Here is a 22,511-nt window from a genome sequence, read left to right as displayed (position 1 = left end):
AGCAAAACCACAATCTGGGGAGCAAAGGTGGATGCAAAGATGCCCAAGCCTAACAGGAAACCCATGTTTTTATCACCTTCACTTCATCCTCTTCTAGCACCAAATGCCCACTCTGAGAAATGCTGCTGTGAGCACTGACCCATGTCCTTCTGCAGGCAGGGTTTGGCACAAGGGCTGTGTCTTTGGTGTGTGATAGTATGACAGAAAGAGCTGGACTGACCATGATGTCCACAGTGAAGAAGCTGTCGCAGCGGCCCCCCAGGCTGGGGTCCATCAGCAGGCAGTCTATGCCGTAGGCAATGCCCCCGTCAAACTCCAGCTGTCGCTGCACAATCTTGCACTGTCTGTCATTCAGGAAAAGGGTGCCCTGAGAGAGAGGATGGGAAGAAGATGTGACAAATGGTGAGGCAGCTTTCTGTGCGGCCAGGCCAGATCCAGATTCTGAATAGGAACAAGGAAGGATTATCCTCTTTAGGAATGCTCCTGATGTGCAATGGTGTGTCAAGCTGTGCTGTAGATAACATTGATGGTTGCAGACTCTTAAAACCAATTTAGGAACTTCTTTTCCTAGGGTTAACAGTGCTAAAACCTCACTGTTGGGAAGATCCTTTTCGTTTCCTACAGTGGACTGGCCTATCTGTAGTGGACAAGCCACCTCAAGTGGCTTGGGCACATTTTCAGAGGCAGATGCTTGTCAGAGAACATGTGGGCATGAACTGATATGTTTGCAGAGAAAAAATGCTGCTGTTTTGACTCATTGGGTTGCATACCTACCTACAGTCTTTGTAAGTGATTACAAACCAGAGTTTGCACCCTGGTATTTACAAGGTTTCTGCCAAAGCCAGGTTCATCCTAATAGTTTGCATTTCATTCTAGGAGAAGTCAGTGTGCCAATATTTATCTTTTCAGGTTACTGAGAGCTGTTTTGAAGAAATAGCATCTTACAGGAGAGAAAATGACAGCTTTGAAAACTCTTGCAAACCAACAAGCATGCTGAAAAGAGTAGGGTGGATGCCCCAGTTTTGTGGCTGTTGACATGGACTGACAACAAACAACTGAGTTTTGGTGTCACTGATCATTTCTAGGGACTATACGCTGGCACAGCAGGGTCTATATGAGCTGATCCCATGGCAGAGGTGAGGGGTGAAGGTGCTGGCATGGAGAATACTTACAATCTCTTTGTTATCCCCACAGCTAATGCTGAGGTTGGAGCCCTGCAAAGTCTTCAGCAAGGTGGAGCGGGGGAGTTGGTAGGCTAATATCTGGGTAGGAAGCAAAGAGAGGTGTGTGTTCAGACTGACTTGTTTCAACCTAGGCAGTGCCCCTAAAAAAGCACAGGTCTCACCTCAGCATTGCGGACAATGTGGAATTTGAGATACTGCACCAGTTTGTCCGTGTTGGACTTCTTGAAGAGAAAGTCCTGCTGCTCCTGGGGCAGCCCGCGAATAGCTGCATCCGTGGGCCAGAAGAGTGTCACGGGCTTGTGAATGGGATCGTTGATCAGCCCAAGCAGTTTGTTTTTCTGCAACATGCAAAATACTTCTCTGTGTGGATGTAATTATTGCTCTCTCTAAAATGACCTTGACCCTATAATGTGACTACTGGTATAACTAGGGATGTGGTGGTTACCAGCTTGCAAGTGCCGTGACTTTGAAAGCTACTGTTGAGTTGCCTGAGTTGAGCTATATGACCCAATTCTCTGAAGTGCTTCAGCTGTCCACCAAAAGTCAGGCTGTGGGCCCAGCTATGGGCTGAAAGACATACTTGATTTGAACATTGTTCATGTGATCTGACTTACTGTAGGACAGAGCTGAGCTGGGAGATGAAAGCTGGCTGTAAGTTTTTGGCTCCGTTGAGCACCGCCCCGTCAGTGATGCTGTGTGCCACGTCTGTGCCCTTTTTCTTTTTTAAAGCATTTTAAACATGTGCCTAATGTCTGCTGACTCTTGTGCACTTACCTCTAGCAAATTGCTGAACAGGACATACCCATGTTTGGCTGCAACCATTTCAAGGCTTTCCTACAAAGAAAGCGGTAGCCAGTAGATTAATCTAAGAAATAGATTATAAATGTATTTTAAACACAGTTAATTTCTTGATTTTCCCTTTAAATATTATTGTTTTTTTTTTTGTTTGTTTGTTATGAAAGCCATTGAAGAAGCCCTGTGCAGAAGTCCTCTTACACTATTCTTAGCATTAATGTACTTCATGAATGAATGTTAAATATAGCATTTAACTTCTTGGGCACTGTCAAACTCTTATGGAAGATTTTCTTAGTATCACTACTTTATGTAAGACTTGCATAGTAACAACATTTACTGTGAGGTAATATAAAAGCTTCATAGTTGAGAATGACCATGAGCTGCACTTACCCTCTTAGAGCCTGGAGGGAAATCCTGAATGTGTGATGGGACCAGGATTTGGTTTATGACATGAATCACGCCATTTGTACCAACGGTGTCACTGGATATAATTTCAGCTTTACTGTTCAAATACAGAATGTTCTGAAAAGACAATTAAAAATAGTTTCTGTGGGCTCTTATTGGATGGTGAGGCTGCTGCTGAATTTCTTTGATTTGGCATCTTTACATGCAGTGGCTCCAGTTTTAATAAATTACCCCTTGACACTGCAATCATGATAAGCATAGAAAACAATGGAACCAAACCCCAGAGCTGAAAGGTAAAGGAGCTCTCAAAGCAAGGCTGACACAACTTCACTGTCAGCATGGCAGGCAAGTACTGCACATTTTGGCTAAATGGACACTTTTTTGTCTTCATTTTTTAATACTACATTTATTCTTATGCATCAGAGGAAATAGGGAAACATTCCATTTTGGAAAAAGGCTGAATGAACCCAGCCTGTTCAGACTCTAACCTCTTCTTCACCATGTTACCTGAGCATAGCTGATCTGTATGGGATCCCCGTGCAGAGAAGTGACGTTTGTGAGCGTCGTCAGGTCATTGTACAACAGGCTGGCACAGCCCACCATGTGGTACCTGAGGATTTGAGCCATCACCCCTTTGGCAAGCCAGCCCCTCACCTGCAACAGAAAGCAGAGGAACTGAGAAGCAGCTGGGCAAGATTCCTCCATCTGAAAAATCACAGCCTTATTACTTACTCGCTGGTCGCTGTTCAATACGGTTGTGTGAGGTACAAATACAGTGAAAGGGCCTGGGTCAGCAATATCTCTGATGGACAAGGACTGTGAGATTGGATGGGATAAAAGCAGTACAGAGTCATTAGTTTGCAGTGATTACCGGTAATCTAAAATAAGCAGAGAGCTCTGTTGAAGTGGGATGAATTCATCCATCTACCATGGCAACAGAACTGAAGCTAGAATATAAGTCTGTCAAGTTGGTCAGTATACATAGTGCTGTCCTGAGCTTGTGGGTAAACAAACTCATTCACTGGATTTGACATTCACTGGAAAGCGATGACAACTGTTAATGCACATCAGCATCCTGTGATGTTTCAGACACCTGGAGATAGTGTAGAAAATGAAAATGCAGCTGTGGTGGTAGAAGGTTGATATTCACTCACAGCAGAATTTGTGAGAGAGGTACTGGAAAGTTTTGTACTGAGCAGGTGGAAGTTTCAGTTTTATGTCTGGTCAGGAGGCCTTACATTTCCTAAGGACTCTAGGAATTTGTTATTCTCTTGTGATTCTTAATATCAGTTAATAGATTAAATCAGAGCATCTCTGATGTTAATGGCTTGTGATCCAAACCCAGTAACAGTGATATCCAAGGATTTTGGCCAAGGACTGTGGTACAGACCAGATCCCTGCCCATTCCCCCCCTGCACACCCTGAGGCAAAACAAACAAAGAAAGCCAGCACTTTTCTTACCTCTAAGTGAAAATAAAACCTAGATGTGTTGGAGTTCCTGAGTAGTTCCTGCAATCGATAAGAGGACTTTGTAACAATGCTGCAAATCTGGAGCAATGTGTGTGGAATGCAACTGATTGCAGCACTGGAAAATAAGGAATCTTCTAGCTTAGAGTTAATGCTGTCATTGCCCCTCTTCTATTCTTGCCTTGTTTTATAAAATAACAGGCTCCTTCAAAACTTGAAACTACCTGTGGTTATGTGTCAGTGCTACACTCGTAACAATCATCCATCAGCGCAGTGTTTTTCTCTTGAAGTTCTGTTATCATTAAAGACATCTCATAAGACTAAAACTAGCTTGTCAGTACTGGAAGGCTGCACTGCTGTGAATGTACTATTTATTATACCCATTTATTGTTTTGTTGTTATCTAGCGATATCCAGTTCCTACTCCTGGATTCTTGGATTAGGTTAATTGCAAATTCTGGGCTAGGGTTGCCTACTTACAAAAAGAAAAAAAAGAAATAAAGGCATGTTTTCAAGAGATAAGTTTTGGATTCAATAACTATGTGAAGAGCAAGAAAGTACAGCAAATATATACAATACTTTACCCGGTGGATGTTGCCTCTGCATTGAAATCCATCACCAATGTAGTTTGGTTTGCAGGTGCAGGTCCGTTCTGTTAGCTCAGTGTCTTTACAGATGGCAAATTCACTGCAGCCTCCATTGTTCTTGTAAGAGCAAAATTGAAAGCATGCCTTTGTTTCCGGGTGTAATAAAACAATTCGAGTTCATCATTTTCATTCTCATGCATATAGGTTAGGAGAATTTATTTCAAAGCGACTTTTAGAAACCAGATCTTACTGACATTTATAACTGTACATATTTGTTCTTGCAAACAAGAAGGAACGCTTAACATACATAAGAAATCACATAACTCTTCATTTATCCAGATAATGTGCTTTGGAAGTAGCTGTGCACCCCAGCACTGCTTACCCTCTGGGAAACTCTGAGATGAGTCAGAGCTTTGACCCATTGCAAGTCTGTGTTCCTGACTTTTTACCTCAGGTTGCAGTAAAGATTTTATCCTAGACTTGACAGCAAAAAAAGGAAAAAATGAATCCATCTAGTTTTCTTTTGTGTGCTTGTTTTGTCCTTCTCAGTGCTACTTATCCTTTGCCATGGGCAAAGTAGAACATCCTTTGGGAGATCTCAGTGGGGTTGGCCATAGGTAGTGAGTCTGGACATACTTGCTCTTTTTATTTTCCTAGCTGTAGGCAGACTGTTGGCAACCTTGGCTTTGCCACAGCTTCTCATGGAGTCTTGCTGCAGAGGGGTTTGGCCATACTGCACCTAGGTTAGTGTCTGATCTGATGGTAACAAATCTCAAAGCTATTTCTTTTAAATGCCATGATTAGTAATGTGGAAGTTGCTAGAGCGCGGCACAGAAAAAAGCATAGGACACAATGACTCATAATTTTGAGCTATTCTTCCTATAGCTTCTGTCTTTGCCCTTGCTCTTTCATCTCAGCAACCTTTCAAGGTTAGAGAAAGCCTGCTGACAGGACAGGCAGGGAATGTAAGAATTATTGTCGCTATGCTCAGAGCACAAAGAATTAATGTGTATGGGAGACTGGGTATGTCCTTGCTGCAGCCTGCCAAGAGGCAGTGCAACGCAGCTGGTGAAGAGCACCTCTTTGCTTGCAAGTATATTGTTTGCAGTGGTTGCATGAAATGTAAGCTGCTAATTCTCATGTGAAGGTCAGGGTGGGGAATGCCATGGGAAGGCCTGGGTTGCATGTTGTGAGGGCTAGGAGGGAAAGTAGTTTGCCCTGAGAAGATGTTCTTATTTATTTTTTATTTATTTTTATTTTTAAGCCTGCAGGGCTCTGGTCTTTGATCTATGGGAGTTTTGCCCTAGCTGAGCATGTAGGCTGGGACCTGTACTGGGAACTTCTCCAGTCAGTTCTCCAAGCAACCAATTGCCCCAATATAGATTTGACTGGTAAACACTCAGCAATGGTGAGGACTTAATGTTCTGATTTGGCTACAGAAACTTCAGCCCAAGAAGGGTATGTGTTTGTTGTTACTTGATTATTCCACTCAATCAGGCCACTCAGATGTGGGGTTTAGTGACTGGAGAATATTGAAAATAAATGGTGGTTTTGACCTACCATAGATTCCTTTTACTTCTCAATCACCTTGCTCCTGGAACAGCTAAACTACCTAAACAGCTAAACTAATAAACTACCTCCTGAGCATCCCCATTATATATTTCAATTGTAGGTCATTTGTAATAGTTCACACTGAATTTTCCCTCATAATAGCTAAAACATTGGTTAGATGTTTGAGACATGAGCCCTAATTTAGCTAGTGGCTTTTTATGGGAATTCCATCATCTACTGAGAAGACATGATTTACACGTTACCATTACAGTCTAGGATCTGTGACTCTAGATCTGATTTAAAGTTGTTTTTAAGACTCAGTGATGAGTCCAGGCACTTGTATTATATCCAGGCTGTGGTCCAAGGAAAACCTTTACTGCATTCTTTGTTTCCAAAATAGTGACAGTGTGAAACAAGTAGTGAAGTAAGCACGTTTAACAATTAAATAAGTTAACTGAAGTGCTTTCTAAGCATGAAAGGGTTGGTTTACCTATCTGATGTAGTTCTGACTGCACACCAAACCTTGAAGTGTAATGCTCATAGCAAGATCTTATAAACTCTCTCTTTCAAGCATTACTTACTTGTGAACATAGACTGATGTATGTGCATCTTTTACCATCTCCAGAGTATCCCTTCAAGCAATTGCAGACTGCCTACAGAGGAAAAATAGGAAACACGCATACATGGGGATTACATCTAATTTTCTTCTTTGTTTTGTTTTGTTTTCAGGTTTTCAGGTTAACATTTATGCTAGATAGGAATAACTCAGAATCTCAATTCCCAGTAAGGTGGTTTACAACTCAGTAAACAAAAAGTACTTCACCTCTCCTGCAGCATTTCCTTAGGCAGTCGGAGCAACCATGGACTAAGGCTGAAGAAAAGCAGTTTCTGACAGGATCTATCTGCCCCCTCCTCCAACCTGTTCATCTCTCTTGTTTCTCCTCTGCTTCTCCGATCACTTAAAATGATGCTTTGGGATATCTGCACACAGTCATCTTGCCAGCAAAGAATGCTAAAACCCTAATTTGTTTTTCCCATTTTACCTGCACAATTTGTTAATTCTTTATTTTCCCCTCCTCTCTCTCTCTCTCTCTCTTTTTTTTTTTTTTTTAATTTCTTTTTCTTTTTTAAGTGATAAGTCGTACCTGCAAAAGCACCTTTAGATCTGTGTCCTGATGTTACTGATAGTTTCCCACCTGCTGGCAACATAATTCAGTGTTTGTGCCACAATTACTCAGTTTGGTGCCTAGCCTTTCATCTTTGTGATAACTGCAACATGGCCACAATTATTTCTCCTCTCCAATTCTACTGCTTGGTGTTTTTGTCAGTTTTGAGTGAGGAAGGAATTTGTAGGAGATTGAATTTTCAAGAGGTTTTCTGCAGCAGAGAAACATCTGCTAGGCAGAATATTAGCAATATTTTAGATATCTGAATGGCTGAAACTCCTTCAGAAGCATTTCTTTTCCTGAAGAAATTTTGCTCTAACTGCCTGCTGCAGGATTGTAGTCCTGCCAATACCCAATATGAAACTATAGATGGATGACAAGAAGTGCTGCAATCAGGGAGTTTAGCTTCTCCTGGATCTGGCACAAAAATAGAAACGCTAATCTGTGCCACTTAATTGCCTGGGCAATTTGTTCCTCCTTTTTCCCTTTGCCTTTTCACACTTCTTCCCTTGCAGAGCATGCTGTACTTCTGCATGGGAGTTGCAGAACTCTCATGGGAGGAGATGCTGCTATTCTGTAACTAGTGAGAATAGTGAGAATTATGATTCTGCCTCTTCTGTTTCTTTGTGAAGATATTTGAGCTGGGAGAAGAGCTAGTCTGAAATGGGATTTTTCCATAGGCAGTTTTTAGAACAGTAACAAAAATAATCTGTCAATGATTTGAAAATAACAGGTTTTCCCAGGAAAAACTCCCAAGGGAGAAAACAACAAAAATATTACTTTCCTCTGCAGTTCTGGATTTCTTTCACTGAAATCCAAGTTTTCATGTTTGTTCAGACTCCCCCTCAAATGTATTTTTGAAGGAAGCATATGCTTTTCAGGGTCTTTGTTATGAAACTCACTTTTCCATTTAAAAACAAAGTTGAGATGGGGAAATCTTTCTTTTCCAACTGTAAAGAGCTGGCAGGAGGTTACTTATCGACACCGGCAAAGTACTCACTTGATTGGGTCCCGTCTGAGTGCACTCTGCATTTTTATCACATCCACCATTGTTCTCCAGACAAGGGTTGATTTCTTTACGAAACAAACAGAAGTGGTTAATGATCAATGAAACTCATCTAATTAGTTGCTTGATATTTCAGTTTGGGTCTTGCAATTGCAGTGGTAAATGCTAAAACACTGCCATCAGCATTTTGAAAGCTATACCTGTGGGACAGTATGGCACAACCATCTCTTCAAGTATTTAAGACTGCTATGATCAGAGGAACAGGAGCATACTGACTATTCAAGGTCAGGCTAGAGGGACTCTGAGTACCCTGACCTAGCTGTAGATGTTGCTGTTCATTGCAGGAGAGTTGGACGAGATGGCTCTTAATGGTCCTTTCCAACACAAACCATTTGATGATTCTAACCTGCTAATGCTTGGGCTTTTTGTCTAGTAGTACCAACCATGTGGTGCTGCAGACAAGTCTGCTGGGATGCCTTTGTCACCGTGGTCTCCAGTGCCAAGAAAGCGCACTTCTGGATCACAGCAGAAGATAGATCTTCCATGTACAGGCAAGCTCACTCCTGTAATTTTCCTACTGTGATACATGAGACATTGAGAATGCTTACCCAAGCAGACTACTCCATCTCCAGTGTACCCAGCTTTGCAGACGCACACTCTGTTTCCAGGTGTTGTTTTTCTACACTCTGCGTTGGCAGAACAGCCGCCATTGCTGGTCTCACAGGCGTCAATAGCTGAACAGTGATGACAACCCAGATTAAACCCAATATGCTTACATGGCTCTTCTCTTGTCAGATAAAGTAGTCTTAAACTTCTAAAGGGATTTGGTGACATCTTCTGAATGTTTCTCATTTAAGAGGCTATAGATGTCATTCGTAGCAAACGTTTATTAGCGCTTCTTTATTCCTCTATATTACCTCTAACTATGAGTGGGAAACTTGAGGAGATGTGTCTGGTCTGGAAGATGAGAATTCATCCAGATTTGGCTTTTGGTAACTTCCACTTTCTGATTCTGCACATTCTAACCAACGAACCAACCAAAAAGGGCCCTTTGTACTCTTCTCCAGATTAAACAAGAGTATGAAGGCTTTCTTTAGTTTGCCCTTTTCTGCACACAGGTCAAATGGATGTCTCTTGTGGGCTCTACTACCACCCAGCCCTCCTGTGATGAAAAGTTGTTACTCAGATGTTTGTGCTGTTCTTGCAGCTCTGAATGAGTCAGAGGATCACAAACTGACCCTTCTTGGGTTACCCAGAATGCTGGGAGGGGGCTTTTTCTGAACTCGTGTGGATCAAACCAGCTCAAACGAATTAGTTTTTGCCTCAAATGACCTCAAATTGCTGTTTCAGCAGCTCTAACAATCAGACTGAGATTATTTTCCTATAGTTGTTTTTCTCTGGGAATCCTGTGCAGGGGCATAAAGGTGGGCTCAGAACCAATAGGGGTGACCTACATCCCCCAGCTCTTCTTGCAATTGTGTATTTCCTACTGGGAGATTAAAATGGTTTTTGGTTTTGGGTTTGGGATAGTAGCAGTTAAGAGTGCTTGGATTAAGATCTTGCCAGCTATTGTCAGTAGACAGATATATTTCTGTTCCCAAGCACATTAGTATCTTAATCAGCTAGGGATTAGGTAAAGAAACTGTAAAATTGTAGTAATTGCAGCCAGAAATGGTCTATCCCATAAATCTGGATCTCCAGGCTCTTGGAGGCATACACATGATAAGCTGCTATTGCCCTTTTTGGAGGGTTTCTCAGGCCTGTATGCCCTAAATAAGTTGAATTTTACCACCCCAGAAATCTGTACATGTTCAGAAGGCTGAGGAAATGACATGGCTGTACAGCTCCCAGCAGCTGGAAGTGCTGTTGTGCCCTCATTTGATCCCTGTTTGCTGAGCTTTGTTGGAAAAAGGAGTAAAAGTCATAATCCAGGTTTCATTACCCTTCAAACAATGGGGCCTGGGTTGTGCACAGGATGTTCCCTCTCATCTGGTCTCCCTTAGCACAGTGTCCCACAACTTGCAGGCTTTGAGCCCTTTGTTTGCTACGAATCTGCACCTGTTGCACTTCCAGTCATTTCCAGCAAACTGGCAGAAGTTCCTGTTTTTAACTGGTGCACAGGGGAGTGCTCCTCTCTCAGCAGCTCCACTGTGATCACAGAGCATTTCAGGCACTCTTTTTAACAGGGAGGAGATGAGGTTCACTTGCCTGTGCAGAATGTCCCATTCCCTGTGAACCCAGCCGCACACTCGCAATAGGCAGTGTCATTCGACAGGAGAAAGCAGCTAGAGATATGAAAGGAGACAAGTGACATTAAAATAAATGAATAAAACATTCAGGTCTTTCATAAGTCCCTTTTGTGTAGATAGAAATGCTGAACCATGTATTTTGATATAGTTACGACCATAGAAATAAATTCAGCCAGACCAAGCTGTCAGAATGTGTTTTAGATGGATCATTTCAAGTATTAAAAATGAGTGCTCTGTCCATCAGACGTCCTGTTTTCTCATGCAGAACTTCAGAAACTTGTACCTGCCCACTCAAAAGCTGTGCGCCAATTTTTGTTTGTGCTCATATGGTACCGCCTTCGGTACACAAGTGTGGGTTAAAATTTCTTTGTCTGTTACATGGTAAGACATGTCTCACCTCCCTCTCTTCCCAAATCCCGTTTGTTTCCCCCTTTAACCCGTGCATTCTGAAAACTTCAGCCTCATCACTGAATACATTGTTAACACTTTATCTCTGGAGTAGAAAGCGTGTGTTATCTGTACTGCTGAGAAATCTTCAAAAAGAGCAAGATAGACCATGTTTTTGTTTTGTAAGAGATCCCCATTTTCTCCTCCCTCTTCCAAACAAACAAACAAACAAAAAAAAAACCAACAGATTTTGTACATACTTGGCACTGGTGTGGCACGTATTGTTACATGCATCATCTTTGATTTCTGCAAGGGAAATTGAAGCAGGGATCAGAGCCTTTCAGGTTGATATCCTTCGAGTTTCCCACTTTTACATGACCCTCATGCAGAGCTGGAATCTCTGGCTCCTGTGCCAGACAACCAGCTGCTCACAAGGAATCTAGCCTTCCCTTCGGCTCAGTGACTCTGTACAGATCAGTGAGTACCACTTAAATTCAGCTGTGAAGAAACTGCTTGTTTGCACACACATTGCCAGCAAAAATGCTTCACCTGCTGTCATTTATCTTTATTCTGGTGAGTTTTGTGCATGATCAGTTTAACTATGTAAGAAGTTTTCCAAAGGAACTGTAAGTTGCCCAGATTTCACGGAAACTTTGTCGACATTAGCTGTTAATTTTCCCTCATTACTATTTTCCACTGAAATTTAAAATAGATATTGAATGCTATTATTAATGTATTTTTACAATTCTTCATTTTATGCTGATATGAGGAGTTCTGAAATAGTTATTAATATATATATTATTTAATGAATTTCAATTATGTCTGACTAAATATAATTTAATTTGATAGAGGACTTGTATTAAATCAAGACAAACTGATTTATTTGCCAGTCAGTTTTTACTGCATTAGTGAGACCATAATTTAATATCCAGTGTTGCACAGCTGAATCAACTTATTGAAATCCCTGAGAGTAGTATCCAAGGACCAAATTGTGCTTGCTAACTTTGCTTTGCAAAATACACAGCCTTAACAAGCGGGATGTTCTTCTAGGACAGATATAGGGTGACAGGGCTAGAGAATTAGCTAAGTATGGCATTTAAGTCTCATGAGCAGCTGACTGCCTATTAGTACAGCGATTAAACCTCTGAGCACAGGTCTGTGGGAAGCTGCTGGATATCTGGTAGTGCACTTGGATGCCTGACGCTGGTGTCTGGTCACTTTCTGTAGTTCTGACCTTTTCTAAAATGCTCACTTCTTTCCCAGAAAACAAGGAAGGCACTTACCACTCTCACATGTTACTCCCCTCCAGCCAACATTGCATTCACAGGAACCATCCCCGTCGATACCACTGCTGCATTTCCCATGGACACATGCACACACTGTGGGGAGAGATGGGAGGAAAACAGTGTGTAGAATAAATCCAAACTCAAATCTTGCTCTGATCTTGCTCAGATCTTCCCTCTGATCCCAAATACATAGACTGATAATGAATTTTAATGGGAAACATTGGTGAAAAATCAGTGTTCAGGATGATTATTCTTGGTGGATGCTGCTTGAAGCCCACAGAGCCCCAGAGTAGGGGTAATGTCTCTATGTAGGGGCTTCTTTGAAGAAGGAGATAGTGAGAAAATACAATTACTGGTAAAGATAAAATTATGATGAAGGCAAAGAGGGCTGGTCAATTAATCCAGAAGCAATGTAGCTTTCAAGAGCGTAGAATGGTTGCAGATAGAACTAAGGAGGTTTTACCTTTCTCTTGGAGACTTCCTTCAATCAGCTAGAAACCTCATGGAAAACAGCTTACTTTTAAACCAGACATGTAGTTAGTTAATCACAGTGACTTTGTGTCATGCAGTCCTCAAGGTTTTCCTTCCATCCTCCACCCCTTCACCCCCTGAGAAGGCCAATAAAGATACAGCTCAGGCCACTCAGTACCTTGATCACAGTTGCGGCCGTATTTGCCCTCGGCGCAGCTCTCGCAGGCTGTGCCGACAAACCCAGCTCCACACTGGCAGATGCCACTGCCATTGATGCCATCCAGGCAGATGCCGTTGCCAAAGCAAGCACTACCTGCCTTGCCGGGGCAGGGCTGGCACTGCTGTCCAAAGAAGCCAGCACAGCACTCCCTGGTCTGCAGTGTGAGAAATTGGATCAGGATAGATAAGGGCAGTGGGGACCCTTAAGTACGGCAGCAAGGAGGAGGCCGCCGGTAGTTGTCTCTTGGGTCTGATGCTGGGTGGAGGGAGCTAGAGGTCTGGAGTTTTGCAGTGCTTTAGCACTGCTGTTTGCAGCCTTGCTCCTTACTGTGCTCTCCCAAGTCCCTGCTGGGACACAGATCCATAGAACACTAGAATCATTAAGGTTGGAAAGGACCTTTAAGGTCACCAAGTCTAATTGTCAAGCCAACCCCACCATGCCCATTCACAGAATCAACATGGATCACCATGGGAAAGCTGGAAAGACAAGCACATTGTGACCCTTTCCAAACTGCTTCTGCATCCCACCCCTTCCTCTGCTCAGGCCATCAGCAGCCTTTATCCCATCTGTGCTGTGTCTAGAGCCTAGATGGGTACAAGATATAAGTAGGAATGCTGCCAGGGACCACACGGACAAGCTCTGTGTGTTTAGTGACAATTATAAGGAAGGTGAAGATCACAGATGGGGGTTCCCAGCTTCCCTGTGACAGCAATGGTGTACTCACAATGATGGTTTTTGCACACTTTGGTTGGCATCCGATCTGGATGGTGTGCAGCCTCATGTTGTTTTCTGAGAAGATGCAGTATTTTTTCTCCCCTGCCTGAGTGAACATTGGAGAAACAGCTGTATTTCTGAGCAGTATCGATCAGCTGCTTTCAAATGCTTTTAAAAAGATTGACATCAGCTTTCTACATGCTGTGCACTGACTCACACATTTGTAATGGAAGCTAAGGAAATACAGCAATAACAATGTGTTAGATAAAATGACTTCTGCTAAAGAATATGCAGCCAAATTAATTCAGCACCCCGTGGCATTCTTAAAATGTATCTAATACTGTCTTTGTTCATAATTGAAGAGAAACTTTTCGTTCTGCAACACACTGTGTTCTTCCTAATTCTTCTTGTAAAACCAAACGTTAAAGTAGGTCAAAAACAGCCATTGGTACATGATCTCTCAGATCTGGACATAGTTGGGAAGCTTTTCTTTTGGGAGAAGAAATGCCAGTCTTATCCACTTATTAGGAGGCTGAGATAAGCATCCAGCTGCTTGTTTTCAATAAAATGTTAATGCTTTTGAGTTTTACCCATGAGTGCTTTAGTTGGGCTTTGCCAACCAATTATTTTAATGGAGTTGATGGTACTTGATCTCTTTCAGAATCCAATTAGTGACACAGTTAGTCTAATTAAAAATAAAAATTCTAGAGGAAAAAATGCTTATATAATCCCAACAGAGGGTCTTTCCCAGAAAAATTTAGACATCAAGAGACTTTAGATCTCCTTATGATTAATAATGTCCTCCTGAATATCCACAGTTCCCATGCATGGGAACTGGGTACCCACAGTCTTTACAGTCTCCAAGTCCCTTTGTGACTGTAACACACAGTGAAAAGCCAGGTTGATTTTGCCCTTCTCTACTTTGACCTGATGGGGTGCAAAACCTGTCAGATGTGGATTTATGCTGTTGACTGTAAGAAATGTATGTAGCATACCAAAGTAACTATGATGACTTCAGTTAAAATTGAAACTATTATATAATAAAATCATATCATGGAATCACCAAGGTTGGAAAAGACCTACAAAATCAACCAGTCCAACCACACACCAATCACCAATAGTTCTCACATTCTAAACCACATTCCTCAACACAATGTCTAAATGTTCCTTGAACAAATACATATAAAAGGAGATTGAATGTATCTATAATAAGTTTTGTTATATTTATCTTAAGTATGTACAATAAAAGACTTACTATTTCTTTTGTTCCTGGTGGGCAACTCGATGGCTGTGAACAAATTCTGCACTTTTCCTTGAGCAAAATGAAAGGAGAAGGAAAGCACATTTAGATACTTTGCAGTACTCTTGTAAAGCAATGCTTCCTGAGCACCTCCCCACTCAAGCACAATATGAAGCAAACACTGACCTTGGATACAGTTTGCTTGTGCCATGAGGGAAAAGGCAACTTGGTGCCACTTTATTAAGTCTTAAATGTACATCAAAGTGTGTAGCTGCACTTACTGGAAAATAATATTGCAAGCAAAAGCAAAGGACTATGTGAAGCTTAGCACCTAACTGAGCAAATCTCGGAAAAAACTTGTGTGATTTATACACAAATATGGGGTTGTATCCCAAAGAATATAATTAGGCTACAAAAGTTCATGTATGTTCTATTTGCTTTGGCCAAAGCACTAATCTGACTTAGTCTGCCTTATCTAGTGAACTGTGGGCTCCATCAAAAGGGAAGTACTCTGCAGGTTTGCTGTCCTACCTCCACCACTCAGGAGATGAGCCAAAATAACATTTCTCTGCCCATCTGAGGAAGTTACATCCTTCTTTAAAGGGATATAAAACCATTTGGATTGTACATATAAAATAAACAGAAGGGGGAGAGTGCTTTACTCAGAGGGCACAAGGAGATCATGTGCATAGGCAGAGGCAATCTGTTTCTGGAATGAAAAGAAATATTTTTCCTTACTAGAAGTATCTTTTTTCCCCTTTTCTCCCCACTTCCTGTTTTGCTTGACAAACATCATCTGGTAGAACAGATGTATTAAAATAGTGCATAATCATTTTCTGAAAATTAAAGCTTAGGAACCAGTTTCCTTCTAGGGTATTCTAATATTGTCTTATCCAGTCTGTCAGAATACTGATTGCAGGATCAAATAAATTTTAATGGATGCAAAAAACTTTGATAGGAATATCCTTTGCAGAAGATGCAGGCATTCCTTACTGGCATGTAGTGTCATCAATCCTGTACATTTTAGCCTGTACATTTTACCCATGTTTTGTTAAAGATATTTCTGATGGGCCTTGGGGAATCTGTACAAACAGAACCACTTACAGTGATAACAGTATGATTAGTATCACATCTGTTCTTCTGGATCTCCAGGACTTTTCCCAATCCATGAATAATTCCTTTGTCTGTTGCAACATTTGCATAGCTTATAGGTGCATCATTTATGAATAACTGCAAAAGAAATGCCGTCATTTATAAAGCAGCAGAAGAGCTCTTATCTCATTGGTAACTGAACAGTAGTGAGTGAAGGAAGCAGTGGTGCACATGGCCTGTTTCTGGAAAACTGGAGGATGCAGTTGTTTTGAAGCACTTTCTTGCATCTCAGTTGATGCTTTTCAGAGCTTTACTGAACTGGAAAGCATGAGGTGGATGCAACTTGTTGGAGTTGCTTAGCAACAGGACCTGAGCTGCTTTTTCTACCATGGGATGCAAAATGCACACACTTTGAAGAAGAAGAAGACTGAATCAAGCCAAAGGCTGTGTTTGCTGCCTTGCTGGGACAGGGAAGAACTCTTTGGCAGCTGCTCCTTCGAGGTGGGCTTTCAGCATCACACTGACACACCCCTCTCCCTTCATGCCCTCCTCCACCCCACAAGCAGTTGTTTTTCCAGGAATCTGCAGAGAAAGCAGCAGGGCTGAAACTGTTTTGGTAAAGAGCTTTCCATCCTGCCTTTGCTTATGCCCAGAGGGAGCTGTGGGGCAGAGAAGGAGGAGAACTTCTTGTCTTTGCCACAGAATTAGGTGGGTTCCTTAATCTTTCTGCAGTTGACTTTCCTATGAGTGGTGCTGAAAAGCAATTGATACTTCTTGCCAAGTGCTTAAAACCCTTAGGCCTGAAAGTGGAGCAGATCTGCCGAAACCTAAATTGATGTGTTATAATTGAAGGTAGGTTTTAATAGTTCTTTGGAAGTCAGATTAATGCCTACTTTACAATGCAAGCTTGTGACTGCTAGAGATGCACGTCTACCAGGGTGGTTTTTAAAATGCAGTGCTGAATGTAAAAAGCATAATTGAAATCAAATCCGATTGAAGATTCCTTCAAGGGTGACTTTGAGTTATAGATCTGAGAGAGGCATTCCATCTGAGTGGCATATTTTGTTCTGCTAAGACCAGAAGCTACTGTGGGCTGCACAGCTCTTTTTGGCTGCTTGTAAGGCATGAAACTGAAGAATTGTGGACAGCAGTACCTGGCTGTTGTGAAGGAAGAACCCAACATGATAGGAGTACCCAAGCATGGTCTCCCTGTGCATGCCATTGTGCAGGTCATTCTTCAGGAGCTTTTCATCTATCAAAATGTGATAACGAATTTGGTCCTCATCCTGCAAACACACAATTAAATTCAGGGTTATGTATCAAAGCACAGAAAGTTATTTGGGATAACTTTTCTCAGAGTGTAAACAAGACCTATGGGAAATCCCATTGCCTATTGTCCCCATGTTCTGAACATTCATACTGTTCTTTGTTCTTCTGCTCCTTCAAAAATATGTGAAAACATGAAGTAACCCCAGGCTGCAAGATTTGCGATGTCTCTTATACTGGTCTTTATGTCTCATATTCTCAAGTCACTTGAGAAGATTTACATTGAGAATGCATGATTTCTTCTGGTGAGGTAGCAATCAGGACTCTGTTATGGGAAAACTGGTCAGTGGTTAATGTCTTGGGATGAGTCATTTGAATGTTGTTCCTCTCAGCTTCCAGGCTGAAAATGGAGACTATGGAAGCAGAGATAGAGTACATCAAAGTATGTTTCAACTACGGCATAATGCTGGCATAAGAATAAAGGGATATGAGCTAGACAGAAGTATGCTGTCAAAATAATACAAACTGGCCTGAAGCTGCCAGAGGAGGTGGGATGACCACATCCGTGTTGATGTGGGGAGCTGGTGGCTGGGCCGGGCCTGAGCCTGGCACCGGGCTGCTGGCAGAGCGCAGCGGTAATGATATTTGCTATAGGAATTTTTCCTAGCCAGGAAATCTTCAGGTGTTTTTCTAAACCATGGGACTGCCCAGAGGTGGTTGAATGCTGGCATTAGAAACAGTTTACAGGAAGTGGTGTGGGATGGTGTTCCAGCAGGAGTGAAGGGGATGAATGGCTGGATAGCTGTAAGAAGGAGTCATAATATTTTGTGGTGCTATTAATGATGAGGTTGCTAGTGACAGCAGGAGATAGGACTTGTTCACCTAGGAATGCCATTTCAGTGTTATTCCTGGTCATTTCTGTTCTGATCTCCCTTCAGGGGTACTGGAGAAAGTCTAGTCCGATACTTTGAATATTCATAGAGTTATTTTAATCCAGAGAAGGCCAAAACCCAGAACAAGTAGTTAAGTTCTTCTAGCAAGCCAGGAAAATACATGGATCCAACCTTCCTCATCTCTGCTGGTGGTAATAACAAACTTACTAGCTTCTTCCTATTTTTGTATCCTTTCAATCCATCCACTTGAAACTGAAATGAGACCCTCAGTTGTTAAGACATATCCTGTGAGTAATACATACCAGAGTAGCGACCTTTTTATCCCTCAGGTAATTTTCTATGGCATCATTATTTGGGGCAAACACTGTGTATGTGTTTGCAGCTTCTATTTCATTTGCCAGGCTGTATTGCTGTTGCAAAACACATAAAAAACACAAAACAAAACAGGATGATCACTGATATTCTGATGCCAGATAAAATTCAAGCTTATATCTTGAAAAAGATGTGAAAGCTTACAATAATGTAGCCCCTGAAAATGGAGTAGTCGGGCATTTGCTCGAGACGGGCCAGTAGCCTTGGCATGATGGTGCTTCGCTGGGGGGTCAGAACCTAGAAAGAGAGTAGATGTACCCCACGTCAACACAAACGTGTACCCCACCTTTGCAAATGCTGTGGCTGCAGCTGCAAGGAGCAGATGCAGGAGCAGATGTTCTTCTGCTCAAATAATTTGTTTGCAAGAGCCACTGACTACGTTCCATTGAGTTGTGGTACAGAGGGATGAACTCTCTCTCCTTGGCCATGTACCTTATCAATAACGTGTATGATCCCATTTGTGGATGCGATGTCACCAGTCACGATGTGAGCACCCTCGACAGTGAGGTTCTGAAAGGACAAGAGGAGAGAAGGAAGGGTTTGGCACCATGGTGGCCACAGTTTCCTGTTGGCTTGTGCTGTGGGTTCCACAGCTTTGCAGACTCTGGCCTGAGGTTCTGCTATGGCTCTGCTTTGCATCAGTCTGCCCCAGATGTTGAATTCTCTTCTGGAAACCATAACCTGGGGACTCTGTGCTGCACCCACCTGCCAACTAGCAAAACCACATGGTTACATTGGTCTGGCCATTTGGGGCAGGTGGGATTGTCACATCTCAGTCAGGGTGAGCTCCTTTCTGTACCTCCACTGTCACACTCTGCTGTGTCTTTGCATCCCTCAAGAACAACATATTTTTTTCCTCAATGTAGAGAACTCTTTCCTCCTGTAACAGGACTTAAATGTGCTATATAAAAAGGCTGAGGATGAAGGGCTTTCAGTGGTAGCTACTTTTCTTCAAAAATACCTCTGTGTGATTTGAGACTACTGAGTTGCACGTGCAGATAGTTGCATGACATCACTTCTTCCTATGTTTCCAGTTTCCTAAAATGAGTATTGGGTCTCCCTGATGTGTTTTGTCTTAAATTAGTTCACAGGCTGTGCTGGACCTTGGTTGCACTTCTGCTTTACTACAAGACATTAGTAATAGATAATATTGTCAGTGAATTTCAGCTGGGACAATTTGTGGGGAAAATCAAATTAATGTTTTGCCAAGAGGGCCCCATATGATTCATCTATTCCTTTAACTTTATGGCATAGTATTTTTAAAAATACAGGTGCATAATATCTATATGGTTTTTAACATGAGCATGCTGTCGGCAGAGAGGTCAGGGTCTTATGTATGGAACCACAGTGGTCTGCAGGTAATCTCACCCCATTTTCTTTAGATAAATGTAGGAAGTTGCTCTGTAAGGATGTTGGCAGCATATCAGAAGATGATAAATTCTGGAAATCAGCAAAGCTGTAAACTCCTGTCAATAGATGATACCTAAAAGAAATTAACTAGATTTTAAGGTTTTGCATTTTCTCATGTTTTTTCTTTCTTGCTTGCTTCCCTCTCCCCCACCCCCCCAGTAAATACATTTATCGTGTCTAAAACTGTGGTTTAAAGCAGAAATGGTTTGTACGATGCCTAGTTCAGCTATGTTCTGATCTTAGCTTAGCCTTTAAAAATTTCTGGCATGATACAAATAATGTCTTTGTTTTCAGTGGAGCCGCTACAGAGATTTATAGCACTGCAACTAGAAGTAAAATACTATGTGCCTCCCTTAAAAATATCAGAGCTGTCTTGCTGTGGGGGCTTCATATCAAAGACTTGTTTGGAATGAAAAGCAATTCACTGAAAAACAAAACCATTAACGTACTTCAGCAGGGTTGGGATATTACTCTTTGACATCCAAAAATCTTTTTCATCTTCATCCATGTTTTCAATTGCTTGAAGAGAAGGCACGAGGACAGTCAGATTTGAGGCGGTGGACAACACTGAGCTTAACTGAGCATCCTGCATGAAAATAAGGAAAGTAAAATAATTAATCCTGATTATGACCTATAAATAGCAGCCACTGACTTATTAGCAAGGTGGGGTGTGTGACGTGCTTTGTGACTGGCCTGAGGAGGAAAAACTATTATACTGAGCAATGATTTGAACAGAAATGCTTAGAGCTGTACAAAAATAGTAAATGAGTATCTATATTTTAAAGATAAGACTGACAGCATTTAAAGGTCAACAGGAAAGTTTAGGTCAGTACTGATTTTTTTATCATGAAACACGTGAGGGAAGTGATGTCACTTCCCAGCCAAGCTGCCCTATCTTTTGGGTTCTGTTTTGTGTTCCTTAATGTTAAGAAAGAAAAGCAGTGGGCTAAGTTCTGCTAGTCACCTATAACTGCAGTAACCTACTCTTGTAGAATGCTCCTCCATACTTGATAGATAGGAGGATTATGATACATAAAACAAGAAATCCATGTAATGCAATGTGCACATTTGGAAGAAGACTATTTGACATGACTGGGATTTTTCAAGATGTACACCAGTGCACACCAGCACTTCCATGAGTTTTGCTGCTATGACAGCAACAATTTGAGCTGGGGGATGCAGGCTTTGTAGTATGCATCATCCCCCATATATTCATGTCTACCTTAAGGACAAAATGAATCTTCACTGGAGAGTATTTTTTCACTTGTGTAGATTGGTTGATTGGTTGGTTGTTTGATTGATTGACTGATTTTTGTGGGATAGAAAAAGGAGAGCTGAAGACTTGAATGCAGTGTGATCTTGCTGAATATTTGGTTCTCCAGACTTTTCAATAGCTCCACAGCTTGCCATTTTTGATGCTGCAAAACTTGAGGGAGTCGTATGAACTTGCATTCTACCTTTCCGTGGCTGGTATGCTGCCTGGCTTATCTTTGATAGTCCTTCAATACCCGTACTGGTTTTTTAAGTCAAGATGGGAATCAGTTCCCTTAAATAGCTGGGAATTTTGCCTCTGTTAAGATCATCTTTCTTTCTAGCCATCATCACTGTCCCCTTCCAAATATTTAAATATAAAAATAGCAACAGGCTTCCTTTCTCAACCTTCTTGACCAACAAGAAAAATCTTTGGTTATGAAATGTGGTAAACATCACATTCCTGTTCAAGCGTGAAGTTAAAAACCACACAGATGGATGCACCTCCCTGTCTTGCTCATGTTTTTAGCTACTGTTATTTAGGGGTTACTATTTCTTTGAAGAGTAGCAGAAATTTCCACACTTCTGTTTCAGTAAATGGTGTCTGCTTCCAGGGAAGAAATGCTTTTTTTCCACCCTGCTTCACTATCTATAAGAGCACATTAGCAGGTGAACAGCCTCTTCTATCATGCTCATTTCTTTAATTTCATTAGTTTTGCTCCCTTCAGAGCTGCTGCTGCTTCAGTCTGAGCCCAAGGCAAGGCAGATAACAAATTTAAATAAGCCACACTGGCCTTGCTTTCAAGTAGTTCCCTGAGCTTCCTTTTGCAATAGCATTACTTAATGGTCCCCAAACTGTTGAGTGTTGAAAAGCATGAAAGAAGCTAATATGCTGTGACTGCTGCTTCTTGTGCCACTCATTTACATAACACTGTTCCTTTCACATGTCTTTATACTTGCTACACACTTCTTATATTTATGTTTTAAACTCTCTAGAAAAACTGTTTTTGATCTTATTTGTACCAATGCTCATCCCAGTGGAGTAGGGTCTCTAACACTACTGCTGCCCTAGTAATAGGTGGTACACATGGAAATAAGAAGTCAGTGTTAATCAATCTATCTAGAACTTCTTTTTAATAAAACTTAAGTTGATGTTCTTTCCCTGACCTAAAGCCAAACACATTAATCTACTTCTTCATTTCCTGCACCAAAGTCAAGCCTGAGTGGACACAAAAGTTTTTCTTTGTTGCTTGGTGTAGCAGCAATACAATGATCAGCCATACAGTAATGTTTTACTGGCACCGGGCTCAGTGAGGCACTGCCTGTCCCCTCTACTTGCTTGTAATTAAAGTGCATGAAGAAAGAAGAGAGGATCTCCTTGGGGTATATTCAGGCTCTGCTTGTACCCTGCTGCTACCAGGAGAGTCATGGCTAGGTAGACCCTGCCTTAGAAAGCAGGTTTGTAACTAACTCTTCTATACGTGGAGCTTTCTTGGCTGA

General features: G+C 41.7%; 1 protein-coding gene across 2 annotated transcripts in view; it reads right to left on the bottom strand.

Moving 5' to 3' along the window:
• Positions 1-22,511, bottom strand: part of STAB2 (stabilin 2) — a 74,457-nt gene that overhangs the window by 11,985 nt on the left and 39,961 nt on the right. The window contains exons 29-53 of one of the 2 annotated variants that reach the window (XM_015867626.3): positions 20,210-20,346; positions 19,719-19,833; positions 18,783-18,860; positions 18,495-18,587; positions 18,281-18,388; positions 16,974-17,105; positions 15,832-15,957; positions 14,743-14,799; positions 13,498-13,593; positions 12,732-12,927; positions 12,080-12,175; positions 11,057-11,102; positions 10,369-10,445; positions 8,769-8,894; positions 8,155-8,228; positions 6,570-6,641; positions 4,435-4,554; positions 3,846-3,893; positions 3,117-3,200; positions 2,892-3,038; positions 2,370-2,501; positions 1,959-2,018; positions 1,346-1,522; positions 1,173-1,262; positions 221-367 (exon numbers count right to left, since the gene is read on the bottom strand). In XM_015867626.3, the coding sequence (XP_015723112.2) occupies positions 221-367; positions 1,173-1,262; positions 1,346-1,522; positions 1,959-2,018; positions 2,370-2,501; positions 2,892-3,038; positions 3,117-3,200; positions 3,846-3,893; positions 4,435-4,554; positions 6,570-6,641; positions 8,155-8,228; positions 8,769-8,894; positions 10,369-10,445; positions 11,057-11,102; positions 12,080-12,175; positions 12,732-12,927; positions 13,498-13,593; positions 14,743-14,799; positions 15,832-15,957; positions 16,974-17,105; positions 18,281-18,388; positions 18,495-18,587; positions 18,783-18,860; positions 19,719-19,833; positions 20,210-20,346 (2,634 nt within the window). Of the gene's footprint in view, positions 1-220; positions 368-1,172; positions 1,263-1,345; positions 1,523-1,958; positions 2,019-2,369; positions 2,502-2,891; positions 3,039-3,116; positions 3,201-3,845; positions 3,894-4,434; positions 4,555-6,569; positions 6,642-8,154; positions 8,229-8,768; positions 8,895-10,368; positions 10,446-11,056; positions 11,103-12,079; positions 12,176-12,731; positions 12,928-13,497; positions 13,594-14,742; positions 14,800-15,831; positions 15,958-16,973; positions 17,106-18,280; positions 18,389-18,494; positions 18,588-18,782; positions 18,861-19,718; positions 19,834-20,209; positions 20,347-22,511 lie in introns of those variants that run through there. The other variant, XR_014943912.1, reaches the window with a different exon arrangement.

Source organism: Coturnix japonica, chromosome 1 (genome assembly GCF_054131305.1).
Source record: "Coturnix japonica strain WE chromosome 1, WE-NBRP24, whole genome shotgun sequence".
Lineage (NCBI taxonomy): Eukaryota > Metazoa > Chordata > Aves > Galliformes > Phasianidae > Coturnix > Coturnix japonica.
The sequence above is the reverse complement of the archived record's forward strand: the minus strand, read 5'-3'. Positions and strand labels throughout refer to the sequence as shown.